General features: G+C 47.3%; 1 protein-coding gene across 1 annotated transcript in view; it reads left to right on the forward strand.

The window, feature by feature from the left end:
• LOC120037936 (glutamate receptor ionotropic, kainate 1-like) overlaps nt 1-10,970 on the forward strand; it is a 38,617-nt gene extending 27,647 nt beyond the window's left edge. The window contains exons 6-9 of the mRNA XM_038983894.1: nt 3,066-3,119; nt 3,964-4,137; nt 6,035-6,178; nt 10,950-10,970. Coding sequence (XP_038839822.1) covers nt 3,066-3,119; nt 3,964-4,137; nt 6,035-6,178; nt 10,950-10,970 — 393 coding nt within the window. The remainder of the gene's footprint in view (nt 1-3,065; nt 3,120-3,963; nt 4,138-6,034; nt 6,179-10,949) is intronic.
• Nucleotides 10,971-18,289: the final 7,319 nt, after the last annotated feature.

Below are 18,289 nucleotides of genomic sequence, written 5' to 3' on the forward strand. Positions count from 1 at the left end.
ACTCAAACAAGAAGCACCCAAGGTAAGGACTGTTCAACGCTGATCTGACCAAACAGAATCCATGCTTCAAAATTGTTTTGATCACGCGGACTGGGATATGTTCCGGGTAGCCTCTGAGAATAACATTGACCTATACACTGACACGGTTACTGAGTTCATCAGGAAGTGTATAGCAGATGTTGTTCCTACTGTGACAATTAAAACCTACCCAAATCAGAAACCGTGGATAGTTGGCAGCATTCGCACAAAACTGAAAGCGCGAACCACTGCATTTAACCATGACAAGGTGACTGGGAATAAGGCAATCAAACAGGCAACACTTCAGTACAGTACAGAGACAAAGTGGAGTCGCAATTTAACAGCTCAGACACGATACATATGTGGCAGGGTCTACAGGCAATCAGGGATTACAAAGGGAAAACCAGCCACGTCGCGGACACTGACGTCTTGCTCCCGGACAAGCTAAACACCTTCTTCACCCGCTTTGAGGATGACGTGGCCTGCTCTCTCGTTCTCCATGGCCGACGTGAGTAAGACATTTAAACGTGTTAACCCTCGCAGGGCTGCTGGCCCAGGCGGCATCCCTAGCCGCATCCTCAGAGCATGCGCAGACCAGCTGGCTGGAGTGTTTACGGACATATTCAATCACTCCCTATCCCAGTCTGCTGTCTCCTCTTGCTTCACCATTGTTCCTGTACCCAAGAATGCAAAGGTAACTGAACTAAATGACAATCGCCCCGTAGTACTCACTTCTGTCATCATGAAGTGATATGAGAGACTAGTTAGGGATCATATCACCTCCACCTTACCTGACACCCTAGACCCACTTCAATTTGCATACCGCTCCAATAGATCCACAGACGATGCAATCACCATCACACTGCACACTGCCCTATCCCATCTGGACAAGAGGAATACCTATGTAAGAATGATGTTCATTGACTATAGCTCAGCCTTCAACACCATAGTAACCTCAAGCTCATCATTAAACTTGGGGCCCTGGGTCTGAACCCCGCCCTGTGCAACTGGGCCTGGACTTCCTGACGGGCCGCCCCCAGGTGGTGAAGGTAGGAAACAACACCTCCTGTACTCCCTGTTCACCCACGACTGCGTGGTCACGCACACCTCCAACTCAATCATGAAGTTTGCAGATGACACAACCATAGTAGGCCTGATTACCAACAACGATGAAACAGCCTACAGGGTGGAGGTGAGGGCCCTAGCGGAGTGGTGCCAGGAATATAACCTCTCCCTCAACATCAACAAAACGAAGGAGCTGATCATGGACTTCAGGAAACAGCAGAGAGAGCACGCCCCCATCCACATTGACGGGACCGCAGTGGAGAAGGTGAAAAGCTTCAAGTTACTCAGTGTACACATCACTGACAAACTGAAATGGTCCACCCACACAGACAGTGTGGTGAAGAAGGCGCAACAACGTCTCTTCAACCTCAGGAGGCTGAAGAAATTTGACTTGGCCCCTAAGACCCTCACAAACTTTTACAGATGCACAATTGAGAGCCTCCTGTCGGGCTGTATCACCGTCTGGTACGGCAACTGCACTGCCCGCAACTGCAGGGCTCTCCAGAGGGGGTGCGGTCTCCCTAACGCGTCACCGGGGGCACTGCCTGCCTTCCAGGACACCTACAGCACCCAATGTCACAGGAAGGCCAAAAAGATCATCAAGGACAACAACCACCCGAGCCACTGCCTGTTCACCCCGCTACCATCTAGAAGGCGAGGTCAGTACAGGTGCATCAAAGCTGGGACCGAGAGACTGAAAAACAGCTTCTATCTCAAGGCCATCAGACTGTTAAACAGCCATCACTAGCTGACTTCCACCATGTTACTCAATCCTGCACCTTAGAGGCTGCTGCCCCATATACATAGACATGGAATCACTGGGCACTTTAATAATGTAACACTAGTCACTTTAATAATGTTTACATACTGCTTTACTCATCTCATATGTTTATCCTGTATTCTATTCTACTGTATCTTAGTCAATGCCACTCCGACATTTCTTGTTCTAATATTTATATATTCTTAATTCCATTCTTTTACTTTAGATTTGCATCTATTGTTGTGAATTGTTAGATATTACTGCAATGTTGGAGCTAGGAACACAAGCATTTCACTACACCCGCAATAACATCTGCTAAATATATGTATGTGACCAATCAATTTTATTTGATACAGTTCAGTACATTATACCATACACTACACGTTACAGGTGGAGTAGAATAAACTGAAGTTATTGAGAACTGTCCGGTGGGAGTCTATTAAAAATTGTCTAGTGGGAGTCTATTGAGAACTGTCCAGTGGGAGTCTATTGAGAACTGTCCGGTGGGAGTCTATTGAGAACTGTCCAGTGGGAGTCTATTCAGAACTGTCTAGTGGGAGTCTATTGAGAACTGTCTAGTGGGAGTCTATTGAGAACTGTCTAGTGGGAGTCTATTGAGAACTGTCTAGTGGGAGTCTATTGAGAACTGTCCGGTGGGAGTCTATTGAGAACTGTCTAGTGGGAGTCTATTGAGAACTGTCTAGTGGGAGTCTATTGAGAACTGTCTAGTGGGAGTCTATTGAGAACTGTCCAGTGGGAGTCTATTGAGAACTGTCCGGTGGGAGTCTATTGAGAACTGTCCGGTGGGAGTCTATTGAGAACTGTCCGGTGGGAGTCTATTGAGAACTGTCCGGTGGGAGTCTATTGAGAACTGTCCGGTGGGAGTCTATTGAGAACTGTCCAGTGGGAGTCTATTGAGAACTGTCCAGTGGGAGTCTATTGAGAACTGTCCGGTGGGAGTCTATTGAGAACTGTCCGGTGGGAGTCTATTGAGAACTGTCCGGTGGGAGTCTATTGAGAACTGTCCAGTGGGAGTCTATTGAGAACTGTCCAGTGGGAGTCTATTGAGAACTGTCCAGTGGGAGTCTATTGAGAACTGTCCGGTGGGAGTCTATTGAGAACTGTCCAGTGGGAGTCTATTGAGAACTGTCCAGTGGGAGTCTATTGAGAACTGTCCGGTGGGAGTCTATTGAGAAGTGTCCGGTTCTTCTGTCCTTCACAGCTCTCGTCGATGGGAATGATGACAGAGTACCATCATTTCTTCTTCACTACATTGGTGAGCTCTGAATTCCTGAATCACTCGTCAAACTTTCTATCAACTTTCAAAGCAGCACAACATCTCCAGCTAAAGTACATGATATTCCATTTGTATGCACGCATGACTTAGTTTCTTTAGATAAAATTGCTAACTTGCTAAATGTTACGTATTATTATTATTATTATGAAGCTCTGAATGTGCACTTTTATAACATATAGGTGTTCAGACACATCGTCTTCCATGTCATTACAGGTCATCTCTTTATTCTTAATCTCCCTTTCCCTTCCCCTTTCTCTCCCCTGCTCTCCCTCTCTCCCTCTCTCTCCCTATCTGTCCCTCTCTGTCTCTCCTCTGCCCGTCCCTCTCCGTCTCTCCTCTGCCCGTCCCTCTCCGTCTCTCCTCTGCCCGTCCCTCTCCGTCTCTCCTCTGCCCGTCCCTCTCCGTCTCTCCTCTGCCCGTCCCTCTCCGTCTCTCCTCTGCCCGTCCCTCTCCGTCTCTCCTCTGCCCGTCCCTCTCTGTCTCTCCTCTGCCCGTCCCTCTCCGTCTCTCCTCTGCCCGTCCCTCTCCGTCTCTCCTCTGCCCGTCCCTCTCCGTCTCTCCTCTGCCCGTCCCTCTCTGTCTCTCCCCACCCGTCCCTCTCTGTCTCTCCCCACCCGTCCCTCTCCGTCTCTTCCCACCCGTCCCTCTCCGTCTCTTCCCACCCGTCCCTCTCCGTCTCTTCCCACCCGTCCCTCTCCGTCTCCCCCACCCGTCCCCCTCTCTCCCCTTCTCTCCCCTGCTCTCCCCCTCTCTCCCCACCCGTCCCTCTCCGTCTCTCCCCCACCCGTCCCTCTCCGTCTCTCCCCCACCCGTCCCTCTCTAGGATCTGTTTGCGTTAGACCTGGAGCCATACCGCTACAGTGGGGTGAATATGACAGGTTTCAGGCTGTTGAATATAGACGACCCGTATGTAGCTTCCACCATGGAGAAGTGGTCTCTGGAGAGGCTTCAGGCTCCACCTAAACATGAGAGTGGATTAATGGATGGAGTTATGACGGTTAGAACACACACACACACACACACACACACACACACACACACACACACACACACACACACACACACACACACACACACACACACACACACAAAGGCATGCATACACGCATGCGCACGCGCACACACACTAATGAACGTATGTAGGCATGCACGTACGAACTCACACATGAAAACACACGCACACACACAAACATGCACACACACACACGTTTGGATTTTGAAAAATGTGATTAAATCTGTGATTTAATGTAACAGATGCCAAAGCCCCTAACTAACCTAAATAATTAATGTAATGTAACTATCCTAAATAATTCATGTTACTAACCCTAACTAACCTAAATAATTTATGTAATGTTTTAACCCTAACTAACCTAAATAATGAATGTAACTAACCCTAACTAACCTAAATAATTAATGTAACTAACCCTAACTAACCTAAATAATGAATGTAACTAACCCTAACTAACCTAAATAATGAATGTTACTAACCCTAACTAACCTAAATAATGAATGTAACTAACCCTAACTAACCTAAATAATTAATGTAACTAACCCTAACTAACCTAAATAATTTATGTACTGTTTTAACCCTAACTAACCTAAATAATTAACGTAACTAACCCTAACTAACCTAAATTATGAATGTACTGTTTTAACCCTAACTAACCTAAATAATTAATGTAACTAACCCTAACTAACCTAAATAATTAATGTAACTAACCCTAACTAACCTAAATAATTAATTTAACTAACCCTAACTAACCTAAATAATGAATGTAACTAACCCTAACTAACCTAAATAATGAATGTCATGTTTTAACCCTAACTAACCTAAATAATGAATGTCATGTTTTAACCCTAACTAACCTAAATAATGAATTTAACTAACCCTAACTAACCTAAATAATTAATGTAACTAACCCTAACTAACCTAAATAATGAATGTCATGTTTTAACCCTAACTAACCTAAATAATGAATGTCATGTTTTAACCCTAACTAACCTAAATAATTAATGTAACTAACCCTAACTAACCTAAATAATGAATGTAACTAACCCTAACTAACCTAAATAATGAATGTAACTAACCCTAACTAACCTAAATAATGAATGTCATGTTTTAACCCTAACTAACCTAAATAATGAATGTAACTAACCCTAACTAACCTAAATAATGAATGTCATGTTTTAACCCTAACTAACCTAAATAATGAATGTAACTAACCCTAACTAACCTAAATAATTAATGTCATGTTTTAACCCTAACTAACCTAAATAATGAATGTAACTAACCCTAACTAACCTAAATAATGAATGTAACTAACCCTAACTAACCTAAATAATGAATGTAACTAACCCTAACTAACCTAAATAATGAATGTAACTAACCCTAACTAACCTAACTATGTCATGTTTTGACCTCTCACCTCCATGTGTTCCTGGTTCCAGACGGATGTTTTAACCCTAACTAACCTAAATAATGTCATGTTTTGACCTCTCACCTCCATGTGTTCCTGGTTCCAGACGGATGTTTTAACCCTAACTAACCTAAATAATGTCATGTTTTGACCTCTCACCTCCATGTGTTCCTGGTTCCAGACGGATGTTTTAACCCTAACCTAAATAATGAATGTCATGTTTTGACCTCTCACCTCCATGTGTTCCTGGTTCCAGACGAATGTTTTAACCCTAACTAACCTAATGAATGTCATGTTTTGACCTCTCACCTCCATGTGTTCCTGGTTCCAGACGGATGTTTTAACCCTAACTAACCTAAATAATGTCATGTTTTGACCTCTCACCTCCATGTGTTCCTGGTTCCAGACGGATGTTTTAACCCTAACCCTAACTATGTCATGTTTTGACCTCTCACCTCCATGTGTTCCTGGTTCCAGACGGAGGCGGCGTTGATGTATGACGCGGTTTTCATGGTTGCCGTGGCGTCACAGCGAGCCACTCAGATGACGGTCAGCTCCCTGCAGTGTCACCGGCACAAACCCTGGCGCTTTGGACCGCGCTTCATGAACCTTTTCAAAGAGGTTAGTAAACATTTTATTTCATAACCATTATGAGTTTTGTCAACAAACAACAAAAATGTCATTGTCTTTTGTTTATAGTGCTCCATGTGAGCAATGAGCATGTCTAGTTTCTCTGTCCTGATAACGTTGAGGCAGACCACACACAGGAAGTAGGCAGACCACACACAGGAAGTAGGCCTACCTGGTCTATTGCATGAAAAAGTAAGAAAATGCCTGATTTCTGATTGTCATAACTCACCACGTCCACCACTAATAAGCTGAGCTTCTCAGTAATTGTTTCACCAGGCTTCATTGTGAAAGAGCAGAACATCATGATCTGATGATTGCATATATCCAGTGGAAACGTCGTTAAAATAAACAGCTGTATATCCTCAGCTCACTGGCGCGGGAAACACTTTGAGGGCCCGCAATAGGCTAATTAATGTTGCATGTTCTCTAGCGACAGCTTCGGGCAAACCCGGTTGATGATTTAATGCAATGTTGTACTTCACTAGCGATAGCTCAAATCAAGACCAATAGAAAGGGAGGCAGACAGGCGGAGTAGAGAGAGAGATGAACGTGAAATATTTTCTACTTCTAAGGATCCCAACTTTGTTTAAATGTTTTAACATTTAAATGTTCACATCCTAGTAAATAAACTGCTATGAAAAATAGAGATGTTCTTCATGAGGTATTCTAACTACGACGAGCTCAAACTCGAGACTTCTTTAACATTAGAGATCGCCCACCAGCTGTTGTTAACAAAGAGACACACACCTCCACCACCTGGATCCTGGGGTTCCTGGATCCTTTCACAGCATTATAAGGCTGCGTTGAGACAATGACTTATCAATGACCCAAGCCCAGCTCGTGACTTTGCATAGCCACATCGTTTCAACAGAAATACTCATAAATATAGATGATAATACAAGTTATACACATGGAATTATAGATATACCTCTCCTTAATGCAACCGCTGTGTCAGATTACAAAAAAACTTTACGGAAAAAGAAACCCACGCTATAATCTGAGACGGCGCTCAAAAGCAAAACACCACAGCTGCAAAGATGGCGTCAACATAAACAAGAAAATATATGATAAATATTCCCTTACCTTTGATGATCTACATCAGAAAGCACACCAGGAATCCCAGGTCCACAATAAATGTTTGTTTTGTTCGAAAAAATCCATTATTTATGTCCAAATACCTTCTTTTGTTAGCGCGTCTGGTTTACATATCCAAACGCTAATTCTGGTCAGCGTTATATCGGACAAAAACTTCAAAAAGTGATATTACCGGTCGAAGAAACATTTCAAACTAAGTACAGAATCAATCATTAGGATGTTTTTAACATATAGCTTCAATAAAGTTCCAACCGGAGTATTCTTTCTTGTCTTCGTGAGCAATGGAACGCAAGTGAGTACCATGAGGAAAAAGCATGATCAGAAAATGGCTGCTTGATGGACACCTGACTGATTCTGCTATCATTCTCTCCCACAACATCATAGTAGTCTCATTATAATTTATATTGATGGTTGACATCTAGTGGAACCCCTAGGCAGTGCACAATCATTCATATCTCAATGGGATTTCATTAGGGACTCTGGTGAATACATACAAGCTCAGATTTCTGACTTCCTGTTTTGATTTCAACTCAGGATTTTGCCTGCCAATATGAGTTCTGTTAATCTCACAGACATAATTCAAACAGTTTTAGAAACTTTAGAGTGTTTTCTATCCAATACTAATAATAATATGCAAATATTAGCAACTATGTGTAACGGCGTTCCTCCTCCTCTTCATCCGAAGAGGAGGAGCAGGGATTGAACCAAACTGCAGCGTTGTGAAATGACATGATATTTATTCAAACAAGACGAAAAACGAACTATACTTGATAATAAACAAAATAACAAAACGAATGTAGACAAACCTGAACATACGAACTTACATAAAACACGAAGAACGCACAACAGGAAAAATGACTACATAAAACGATGAACGAACGAAACAGTCCCGTATGGTGCAACAAACACTGACACAGGAAACAACCACCCACAACAAACAGTGTGAAAACACCTACCTTAATATGACTCTCAATCAGAGGAAATGAAAACCACCTGCCTCTAATTGAGAGCCATATTAGGTCACCCTTTAAACCAACATAGAAACAGAAAACATAGACTGCCCACCCAAACTCACGTCCTGACCATCTAACACATACAAAAACTAACAGAAAACAGGTCAGGAACGTGACACTATGACTGAGGAGCAGGCCGTTTGATATGGGCACCTTTCATCCAAGCTACTCAATACTGCCCCTTCAGCCATAAGAAGTGAAGAAACAAGGTTCATGAAGTCAACAACTTGCTAGTAATTCATTCATACATTCATATTCTAACTATCTCTGAAACTCACTTAGATAATATATTTGATGATACAGTGGTAGCAATACATGGTTATAACATTTACAGAAAAGACAAATGCCAAAGGTGGAGGTGTTGCTGTTTATATTCAGAACCACATTCCTGTAAAGCTTAGAGAGGATCTCATGTTAAATACTGTTGAAGTAATATGGCTACAGGTTCATCTGCCTCACCTGAAGCCCATTCTGGTGGGAAACTGCTATAGACCACCAAGTGCTAACATGTGTGAAATGCTTGATATTCTATGTGATATTAACAGAGGTATATTTCCTGGGTGATTTGACTGGCTTTCATCAAGCTGCCCACTCAAGAAAAAAGCTTCAAACTGTAACTAGTGCCTGCAACCTGGTTCAGGTTATCAATCAACCTACCAGGGTAGTTACAAACAGCACAGGAATGAAATCATCAACATGTATTGATCACATCTTTACTAATGCTGCAGAAATGTGCTTTAAAGCAGTATCCAAATCCGATTGGCAAACAAACTGCAAATTGAGAAATCGTGTGAATAAACTCTATAAAAACAAGAAGAAACTAACCTATAAAACAAAGATAAATGGCATAAAGAATGATAGTAAAAAGCTTTGGAGCACCTACAATAAAATTTTGGGCAAAAAGGCAAATGCCAGCAACTAATGCTGACACTACACATTCAAGTATAACTGGCCAATGAAAGATAAGCATTGTAATTTTGAATTCCATAAAGTGAGTGTGGAAGAAGTTTTGTTGTAAATCAACAATGACAAGCCAAAGGGGTCTGACAAATTTGATGGAAAATTACTGAGGATAATAGCGGACGATATTGCCACTCTTTATTTGCTATATTTTAAATGTAAGCCTACTAGAAAGTGTGTGCCCTCAGGCCTGGAGGGAAGCTAAAGTCATTCAGATACCCAAGAATAGTAAAGCCCCAGTTACTGGCTCAAACAGCCCACCAATCAGCCTGTTACCAACCCTTAGTAAACTTCTGGGAAAAAATGGTGTTTGACCAGATACAATGCTGTTTTACTGTAAACAAATTGGCAACAGACTTTCAGCACACTTATAGGGAAGGACATTCAACAAGCACAGCACTTACACAAATGACTGATTATTGGCTGAGAGAAATTGATGATAAAAATATTGTGGGAGCTGTTTTGATAGACTTCAGTGTGGCTTTTGACATTATCTATCATAGTCTGCTGATGTAAAAATGTGTTATGGCTTTACACCCTCTGCTATAATGTGGATAAAGAGTGACCTGTCTAACAGAACACAGAGGGTGTACTTTAATGGAAGCCTCTCCAACATAATCCAGGTAGAATCAGGCATTTCCCAGGGCAACTGTCTAGGCCCCTTACATATTTTTTATCTTTACTAACGACATGCCACTGGCTCTGAGTAAAGCCTGTGTGTCTATGTATGCGGATGACTCAACACTAAACACGTCAGCTACTACAGCGACTGAAATGACTAACACTTAAGAGCTGCAGTTAGTTTCCGAATGGGTGGCAAGAAATAAGTTAGTCCTAAATATTTCAAAAACTAAAAGCATTGTATGTGGGACAAATCATTAACAAAACCCTAAACAACTAAATGTTGTATTAAATTATGTGGAAATTGAGCAAGCTGAGGTGACTAAACTTCTTCGGAGTAATCCTGGATAGTAAACCGTCATGGTCAAAATATGTTTGTCAATAATAAAGAGCTGCTCTGCCTTCTGAACAACACTATCAACAAGGCAGGTCCTACAGGCCCTAGTTTTATCACACCTGGACTACTGTTCAGTCATGTGGTCAGGTGCCACAAAGAGAATCTTAGGAAAATTACAATTGGTTCAGAACAGGGCAGCACTGCTTAAATGTACACGCGGAGCTAACATTAATGGCATGCATGTCAATCTCTCATGGCTCAAAGTGGAGGAGAGATTGACTTCATCACTACTTGTATTTGTAAGAAGTGTTGACATGCTGAATAAACCGAGCTGTCTGTTTAAACTACTGGCACACAGCTGAGACACCCATGCATACCCCACAAGACATGCCACCAGAGGTCTCTTCACAATCCCCAAGTCCAGAACAGACTATGGTACAGTACTACATAGAGCCATGACTACATGGAACTCTATTCCACATCAAGTAACTGATGCAGCAGTAGAATCAGATGAAATATATATATATAAAATACACCTTATGGAACAGCGGGGACTGTGAAGAGACACAAACACAGGCACAGACACATGCACACATGGATGTTGTATTGTAGATATGTGATAGTGCAGTAGTGGCCTGAGGGAACACACTAAATGTGTTGGGTAAAGTGTTATGAAATGTAATGTCATGTAATATTTTAAACTGTATATAACTGCCTTAATGTTGCTGGACCCCAGGATTCCAAGAACACAGGATGAGATGTTACTATCCTTTGTGCAAGCACTTCCAAGAGTTCATGAACAGTGAGACTGGTGAAATTTGGGGAGCGCATCGTCAGCAGTGTACCTTTGGTTCCTAGGGTGTTTCGGCCTTTCACACTATACACCCTCCCCAAAGGCGGCCAGCGACAGGGTGATCAATCCTACGCTTGCGTCCCATTCCCAATTAGTCATAGGAGTTGCCTTGTTGTTGATAGCCAACATCCCATGGGACTATGCATGGCAGGGGCGTCTTCCTCCCTGAGTCAAGCATTGTTGACCGCATACCTCCTGGCCCTCTCACTTCGGGGCCCAGCTGGGGTCTTTCCTCTTCATCCAGAGCCATTGACTGCTGCCTTCTGCCGCCTCTGATACAGCTTTGATTGCCGAACGCTGGCTCTGGCCCTTAATTCCCAGGTCTCTAAGCAGTCTGGTTGTAGATGTTGCCACAAAACCTCTGCAGCCCACCTCCACTGGTCGGACTTCTGTGTTCCAGCCATGATGCCGTGCTTCGGCAGCTAGATCGGCATAGCGCAGATGTTTTCGCTCATAAGCCTCATCTACTGAGTCCTCCCAGGGTACTGTGAGCTCAATGATGAAGACCTTCTTGAGCGAACGGGACCAGAGCACCATGTCAGGTCTTAGGGTGGTGGTTGCGATCTCCGGAGGAAACACAAGTTGCCGGCCAATGTCAGCTAGCATTTTCCAGTCGCGGGCCAAGCGCAGCTGGTCTCGCTCTAATGGTGTAGAGCCAGGAAGAGTAGCTGCTGCCTTGGCAGGAACTAATGGGGATACATAATAAACCCCAGGAAGAGTAGCTGCTGTCTTGGCAGGAACTAATGGGGATCCATAATAAACCCCAGGAAGAGTAGCTGCTGCCTTGACAGGAACTAATGGGGACCCATAATAAACCCCAGGAAGAGTAGCTGCTGCCTTGGCAGGAACTAATGGGAATCCATAATAAACCCCAGGAAGAGTAGCTGCTGCCTTGACAGGAACTAATGGGGATCCATAATAAACCCCAGGAAGAGTAGCTGCTGCCTTGACAGGAACTAATGGGGATCCATAATAAACCCCAGGAAGAGTAGCTGCTGCCTTGGCAGGAACTAATGGGGATCCATATTAAACCCCAGGAAGAGTAGCTGCTGCCTTGGCAGGAACTAATGGGGATCCATAATAAACCCCAGGAAGAGTAGCTGCTGCCTTGACAGGAACTAATGGGGATCCATAATAAACCCAAGGAAGAGTAGCTGCTGCCTTGGCAGGAACTAATGGGAATCCATAATAAACCCCAGGAAGAGTAGCTGCTGCCTTGGCAGGAACTAATGGTGATCCATAATAAACCCCAGGAAGAGTAGCTGCTTCCTTGAAAGGAACTAATGGGGATCCATAATAAACCCCAGGAAGAGTAGCTGCAGCCTTGGCAGGAACTAATGGGGATCCATAATAAACCCCAGGAAGAGTAGCTGTAATGGGGATCCATAATAAACCCCAGGAAGAGTAGCTGCTGCCTACTTTGTACATATAATTAAAGATAAACATCTTGTGAATCCAGCCAACATGTTCGATTTTTAAAATGTTTTACAGCGAAAACACAACATATATTTATGTTAGCTCACCACAATATCCAAAAACACACCGCCATTTTTTCACAGAAAAGATAGCTTTCACAATACCCACAAATAGAGATAAAATGAATCACTAACCTTTGAACAACTTCATCAGATGATAGTCATATGACATCATGTTATACAATACATTTATGTTTTGTTCGATAATGTGCATATTTATAGCCACAAATCGTGGTTTTACATTGGCGCCATGTTCAGAAATGGCTCCAAAATAGCCAGAATAATTACAGAGAGCAACGTGAAATACAGAAATACTCATCATAAAACTTTGATGAAAGATACATGTTGTACATATAATTAAAGATAAACACGTGTCTACTAAATTGCATGATTGAGTTTCTTATAGTTCTTCTCCAACAAACTCTTCTGACTGAGTGGGTTTAACACCTTGACGTCTACGCTGTTTTACAACCTTATGTGTGTGTGTGTGTGTCCATGCGTGTGTGCCATTGTATAACTTATGATGTAATAAAATGGTCCACCATATTATAATTTGTAATAAATCATTTAAATTTTCTAGAATGCCAAAAAAAATCACCAAAAAAATGATGTAAACTTAACATGATGAACAGGAAGGACATTTACGATCACGGGTGGCCAATATGATCTATCTGAAAGCCATGCCCCCTAATAAATTACCTAAGGATTAGATTAGATTAGATGCTAGGTCAACCCAGCATGATGATTAAATTAACCGAACTGATGGTTGAATTAATCCCACGTTATACACGCAACCCAATTTGGTTCTGTCAAAAGAACTTAGCGTGTGTTCTGTCCAATATTTACCCATTAATGGGTTTCCAAATAACTCAAATTGTATACAGTTAGCCCATTGGTGTGAATCAGGCTTTAGGTGTGTCATGAACATTCATAGAAGAATCATTCACGCTAAGGGTTACAACAAAGATACAAACCCTGTCCCTTCGTGAGCTTATTCAAAGATGAGAGTCCTGTACCCTGGCCCAAATATGAATCACATTTCTACTTTGTAGAGCTGTCAAGCTTTTCCTTTTGAGATGTTAATTTAAAATACCACTTTTCAGAAACACCTCTAAAGGTTCTGAAGTGCCTGAGACAGAGCGAAGAGGACCTAGTTTATTCTACGTTTCTTCTCCCATCTCAACAGTTTACCATATCAACCCCCCAAGAAATATGGATTAATGCGTTTAAAAAATATATATATATATTCCCCGTCTGCCTGCATACTAACAGAAATGAGTCCTTTGATGCACGAGGAGCGCTCTGATCTTTTAAGTCTTAAATCCACTTGTGATGATTTGCCTGGAATGAAGAGAGTGAAGGAAAGAGTGGATGGGGGGGTGGGGAGTGGAGAAAAGAGTGGATGGGGGGGTGGGGAGTGGAGGAAAGAGTGGAGTGGGGAGTGGAGGAAAGAGTGGATGGAGGCGTGGGGAGTGGAGGAAAGAGTGGATGGAGGCGTGGGGAGTGGAGGAAAGAGTGGATGGGGGGTGGGTGGGGAGTGGAGGAAAGAGTGGATGGGGGGGTGGGGAGTGGAGGAAAGAGTGGATGGGGTGGGGAGTGGAGGAAATAGTGCATGGGGGGGTGGAGGAAAGAGTGGATGGGGGTTGGGGAGTGGAGGAAAGAATGGATGGGGGGGAGGAGTGGAGGAAAGAGTGGATCGGGGGGGTGGGGAGTGGAGGAAAGAGTGGATCTGGGGGGTGGGGAGTGGAGGAAAGAGTGGATGGGGGGTGGGGAGTGGAGGAAAGAGTGGATGGGGGGTGGGGAGTGGAGGAACGAGTGGATGGAGGGGGGTGGGGAGTGGAGGAAAGAGTGGATGGGAGTGGGGGAGTGGAGGAAATAGTGCATGGGGGTGGAGGAAAGAGTGAATGGGGGTTGGGGAGTGGAGGAAAGAGTGGATGGGGGGTGGGGAGTGGAGGAAAGAGTGGATGGGGGTTGGGGAGTGGAGGAAAGAGTGGATGGGGGGGTGGGGAGTGGAGGAAAGAGTGGATGGGGGGGTGGGGAGTGGAGGAAAGAGTGGATGGGGGTGGAGAGTGGAGGAAAGAGTGGATGGGGGGGTGGGGAGTGGAGGAAAGAGTGGATGGGGGGTGGGGAGTGGAGGAAAGAGTGGATGGGGGTGGGGAGTGGAGGAAAGAGTGGATGGGGGGTGGGGAGTGGAGGAAAGAGTGGATGGGGGTGGGGAGTGGAGGAAAGAGTGGATGGAGGGGGTTGGGTAGTGGAGGAAAGAGTGGATGGGGGGTGGGGAGTGGAGGAAAGAGTGGATGGGGGGGTGGGGAGTGGAGGAAAGAGTGGAGTGGGGAGTGGAGGAAAGAGTGGATGGAGGCGTGGGGAGTGGAGGAAAGAGTGGATGGAGGCGTGGGGAGTGGAGGAAAGAGTGGATGGAGGCGTGGGGAGTGGAGGAAAGAGTGGATGGGGGGTGGGTGGGGAGTGGAGGAAAAAGTGGATGGGGGGGTGGGGAGTGGAGGAAAGAGTGCATGGGGGGGTGGAGGAAAGAGTGGATGGGGGTGGGTGGGGAGTGGAGGAAAGAGTGGATGGGGGTGGGTGGGGAGTGGAGGAAAGAGTGGATGGGGGGGTGGGGAGTGGAGGAAAGAGTGGATGGGGGTGGGGAGTGGAGGAAATAGTGCATGGGGGGGTGGAGGAAAGAGTGGATGGGGGTTGGGGGGTGGAGGAAAGAATGGATGGGGGGAGGAGTGGAGGAAAGAGTGGATCGGGGGGGTGGGGAGTGGAGGAAAGAGTGGATCTGGGGGGGTGGGGAGTGGAGGAAAGAGTGGATGGGGGGGTGGGGAGTGGAGGAACGAGTGGATGGAGGGGGGTGGGGAGTGGAGGAAAGAGTGGATGGGGGGGAGTGGAGGAAATAGTGCATGGGGGTGGAGGAAAGAGTGGATGGGGGTTGGGGAGTGGAGGAAAGAGTGGATGGGGGGTGGGGAGTGGAGGAAAGAGTGGATGAGGGGGTGGAGGAAAGAGTGGATGGGGGGGTGGGGAGTGGAGGAAAGAGTGGATGGGGGGCTGGGGAGTGGAGGAAAGAGTGGATGGGGGGTGGGGAGTGGAGGAAATAGTGGATGGGGGGTGGGGAGTGGAGGAACGATTGGATGGAGGGGGGTGGGGAGTGGAGGAACGATTGGATGGAGGGGGGTGGGTAGTGGAGGAAAGAGTGGATGGGGGGTGGGGAGTGGAGGAAAGAGTGGATGGGGGGGTGGGGAGTGGAGGAAAGAGTGGATGGGGGGGTGGGGAGTGGAGGAAAGAGTGGATGGGGGTTGGGGAGTGGAGGAAAGAGTGGATGGGGGGGTGGGGAGTGGAGGAAAGAGTGGATGGGGGGGTGGGGAGTGGAGGAAAGAGTGGATGGGGGGTGGGGAGTGGAGGAAAGAGTGGATGGGGGGGTGGGGAGTGGAGGAAAGAGTGGATGGGGGTGGAGGAAAGATTGGATGGGGGGTGGGGAGTGGAGGAAAGAGTGGATGGGGGTGGGGAGTGGAGTGGAGGAACGAGTGGATGGAGGGGGGTGGGGAGTGGAGGAAAGAGTGGATGGGGGGGTGGGGAGTGGAGGAAAGAGTGGATGGGGGGTGGGGAGTGGAGGAAGGGGTGGGGAGTGGAGGAAAGAGTGGATGGGGGGTGGGGAGTGGAGGAAAGAGTGGATGGGGGTGGGGAGTGGAGGAAAGAGTGGATGGGGGGGTGGGGGGGTGGGTAGTAGAGGAAGGAGTGGATTGGGGTGGGGGAGTGGAGTGGAGGAAAGAGTGGATGGGGGGGTGGGGAGTGGCGGAAAGAGTGGATGGGGGGGTGGAGGAAAGAGTTGATGCGGGGGTGGGGAGTGGAGGAACGAGTGGATGGTGGGGTGGGGGGGTGGGGAGTGGAGTAAAGAGTGGATGGGGGGTGGGGAGTAGAGGAAGGAGTGGATTGGGGTGGGGGAGTGGAGTGGAGGAAAGAGTGGATGGGGGGAGTGGAGGAAAGAGTTGATTGGAGGGTGGGGAGTAGAGGAAAGAGTGGATGGGAGGGTGGGGAGTGGAGGAAAGAGTGGATTGGGGTGGTGGAGTGGAGTGGAGGAAAGAGTTGATTGGAGGGTGGGGAGTGGGGGGTGGGGAGTGGAGGAAAAAGTGGATGGGGGGGTGGGGAGTGGAAGAAAGAGTGGATGGGGGGTGGGGAGTGGAGGAAAGAGTGGATGGGGGGGTGGAGGAAAGAGTTGATGCGGGGGTGGGGAGTGGAGGAAAGAGTGGATGGGGGGTGGGGAGTGGAGGAAAGAGTGGATGGGGGGGGTGGAGGAAAGAGTTGATGCGGGGGTGGGGAGTGGAGGAAAGAGTGGATGGGGGGTGGGGAGTGGAGGAAAGAGTGGATGGGGGGGTGGGGAGTGGCGGAAAGAGTGGATGGGGGGGTGGGGAGTGGCGGAAAGAGTGGATGGGGGTGGGGAGTGGAGGAAAGAGTGGATGGGGGTGGGGAGTGGACGAAAGAGTGGATGGGGGGGTGGAGGAAAGAGTTGATGCGGGGGTGGGGAGTGGAGGAACGAGTGGATGGGGGGGTGGGGGGGTGGGGAGTGGAGTAAAGAGTGGATGGGGGGTGGGGAGTAGAGGAAGGAGTGGATTGGGGTGGGGGAGTGGAGGAAAGAGTGGATGGGGGGTGGGGAGTGGAGGAAAGAGTGGATGGGGGTGGAGGAAAGATTGGATGGGGGGTGGGGAGTGGAGGAAAGAGTGGATGGGGGTGGGGAGTGGAGTGGAGGAACGAGTGGATGGAGGGGGGTGGGGAGTGGAGGAAAGAGTGGATGGGGGGGTGGGGAGTGGAGGAAAGAGTGGATGGGGGGTGGGGAGTGGGGAGTGGAGGAAAGAGTGGATGGGGGGTGGGGAGTGGAGGAAAGAGTGGATGGGGGTAGGGAGTGGAGGAAAGAGTGGATGGGGGGGGTGGAGGAAAGAGTTGATGCGGGGGTGGGGAGTGGAGGAAAGAGTGGATGGGGGGGTGGGGGGGTGGGTAGTAGAGGAAGGAGTGGATTGGGGTGGGGGAGTGGAGTGGAGGAAAGAGTGGATGGGGGGGTGGGGAGTGGCGGAAAGAGTGGATGGGGGGGTGGAGGAAAGAGTTGATGCGGGGGTGGGGAGTGGAGGAACGAGTGGATGGGGGGGTGGGGGGGTGGGGAGTGGAGTAAAGAGTGGATGGGGGGGGGGGAGGAGAGGAAGGAGTGGATTGGGGTGGGGGAGTGGAGTGGAGGAAAGAGTGGATGGGGGGAGTGGAGGAAAGAGTTGATTGGAGGGTGGGGAGTGGAGGAAAGAGTGGATGGGAGGGTGGGGAGTGGAGGAAAGAGTGGATTGGGGTGGGGGAGTGGAGTGGAGGAAAGAGTGGATGGGGGGGAGTGGAGGAAAGAGTTGATTGGAGGGTGGGGAGTGGGGGGTGGGTAGTAGAGGAAGGAGTGGATTGGGGTGGGGGAGTGGAGTGGAGGAAAGAGTGGATGGGGGGGTGGGGAGTGGTGGAAAGAGTGGATGGGGGGTGGGGAGTGGAGGAAAGAGTGGATGGGGGGGTGGGGAGTGGCGGAAAGAGTGGATGGGGGGGTGGGGAGTGGCGGAAAGAGTGGATGGGGGGTGGGGAGTGGAGGAAAGAGTGGATGGGGGTGGGGAGTGGACGAAAGAGTGGATGGGGGGGTGGAGGAAAGAGTTGATGCGGGGGTGGGGAGTGGAGGAACGAGTGGATGGGGGGGTGGGGGGGTGGGGAGTGGAGTAAAGAGTGGATGGGGGGTGGGGAGTA

The sequence above is a fragment of the Salvelinus namaycush genome, unplaced genomic scaffold, assembly GCF_016432855.1.
Source record: "Salvelinus namaycush isolate Seneca unplaced genomic scaffold, SaNama_1.0 Scaffold199, whole genome shotgun sequence".
In the NCBI taxonomy this organism is placed as follows: Eukaryota; Metazoa; Chordata; class Actinopteri; order Salmoniformes; family Salmonidae; genus Salvelinus; species Salvelinus namaycush.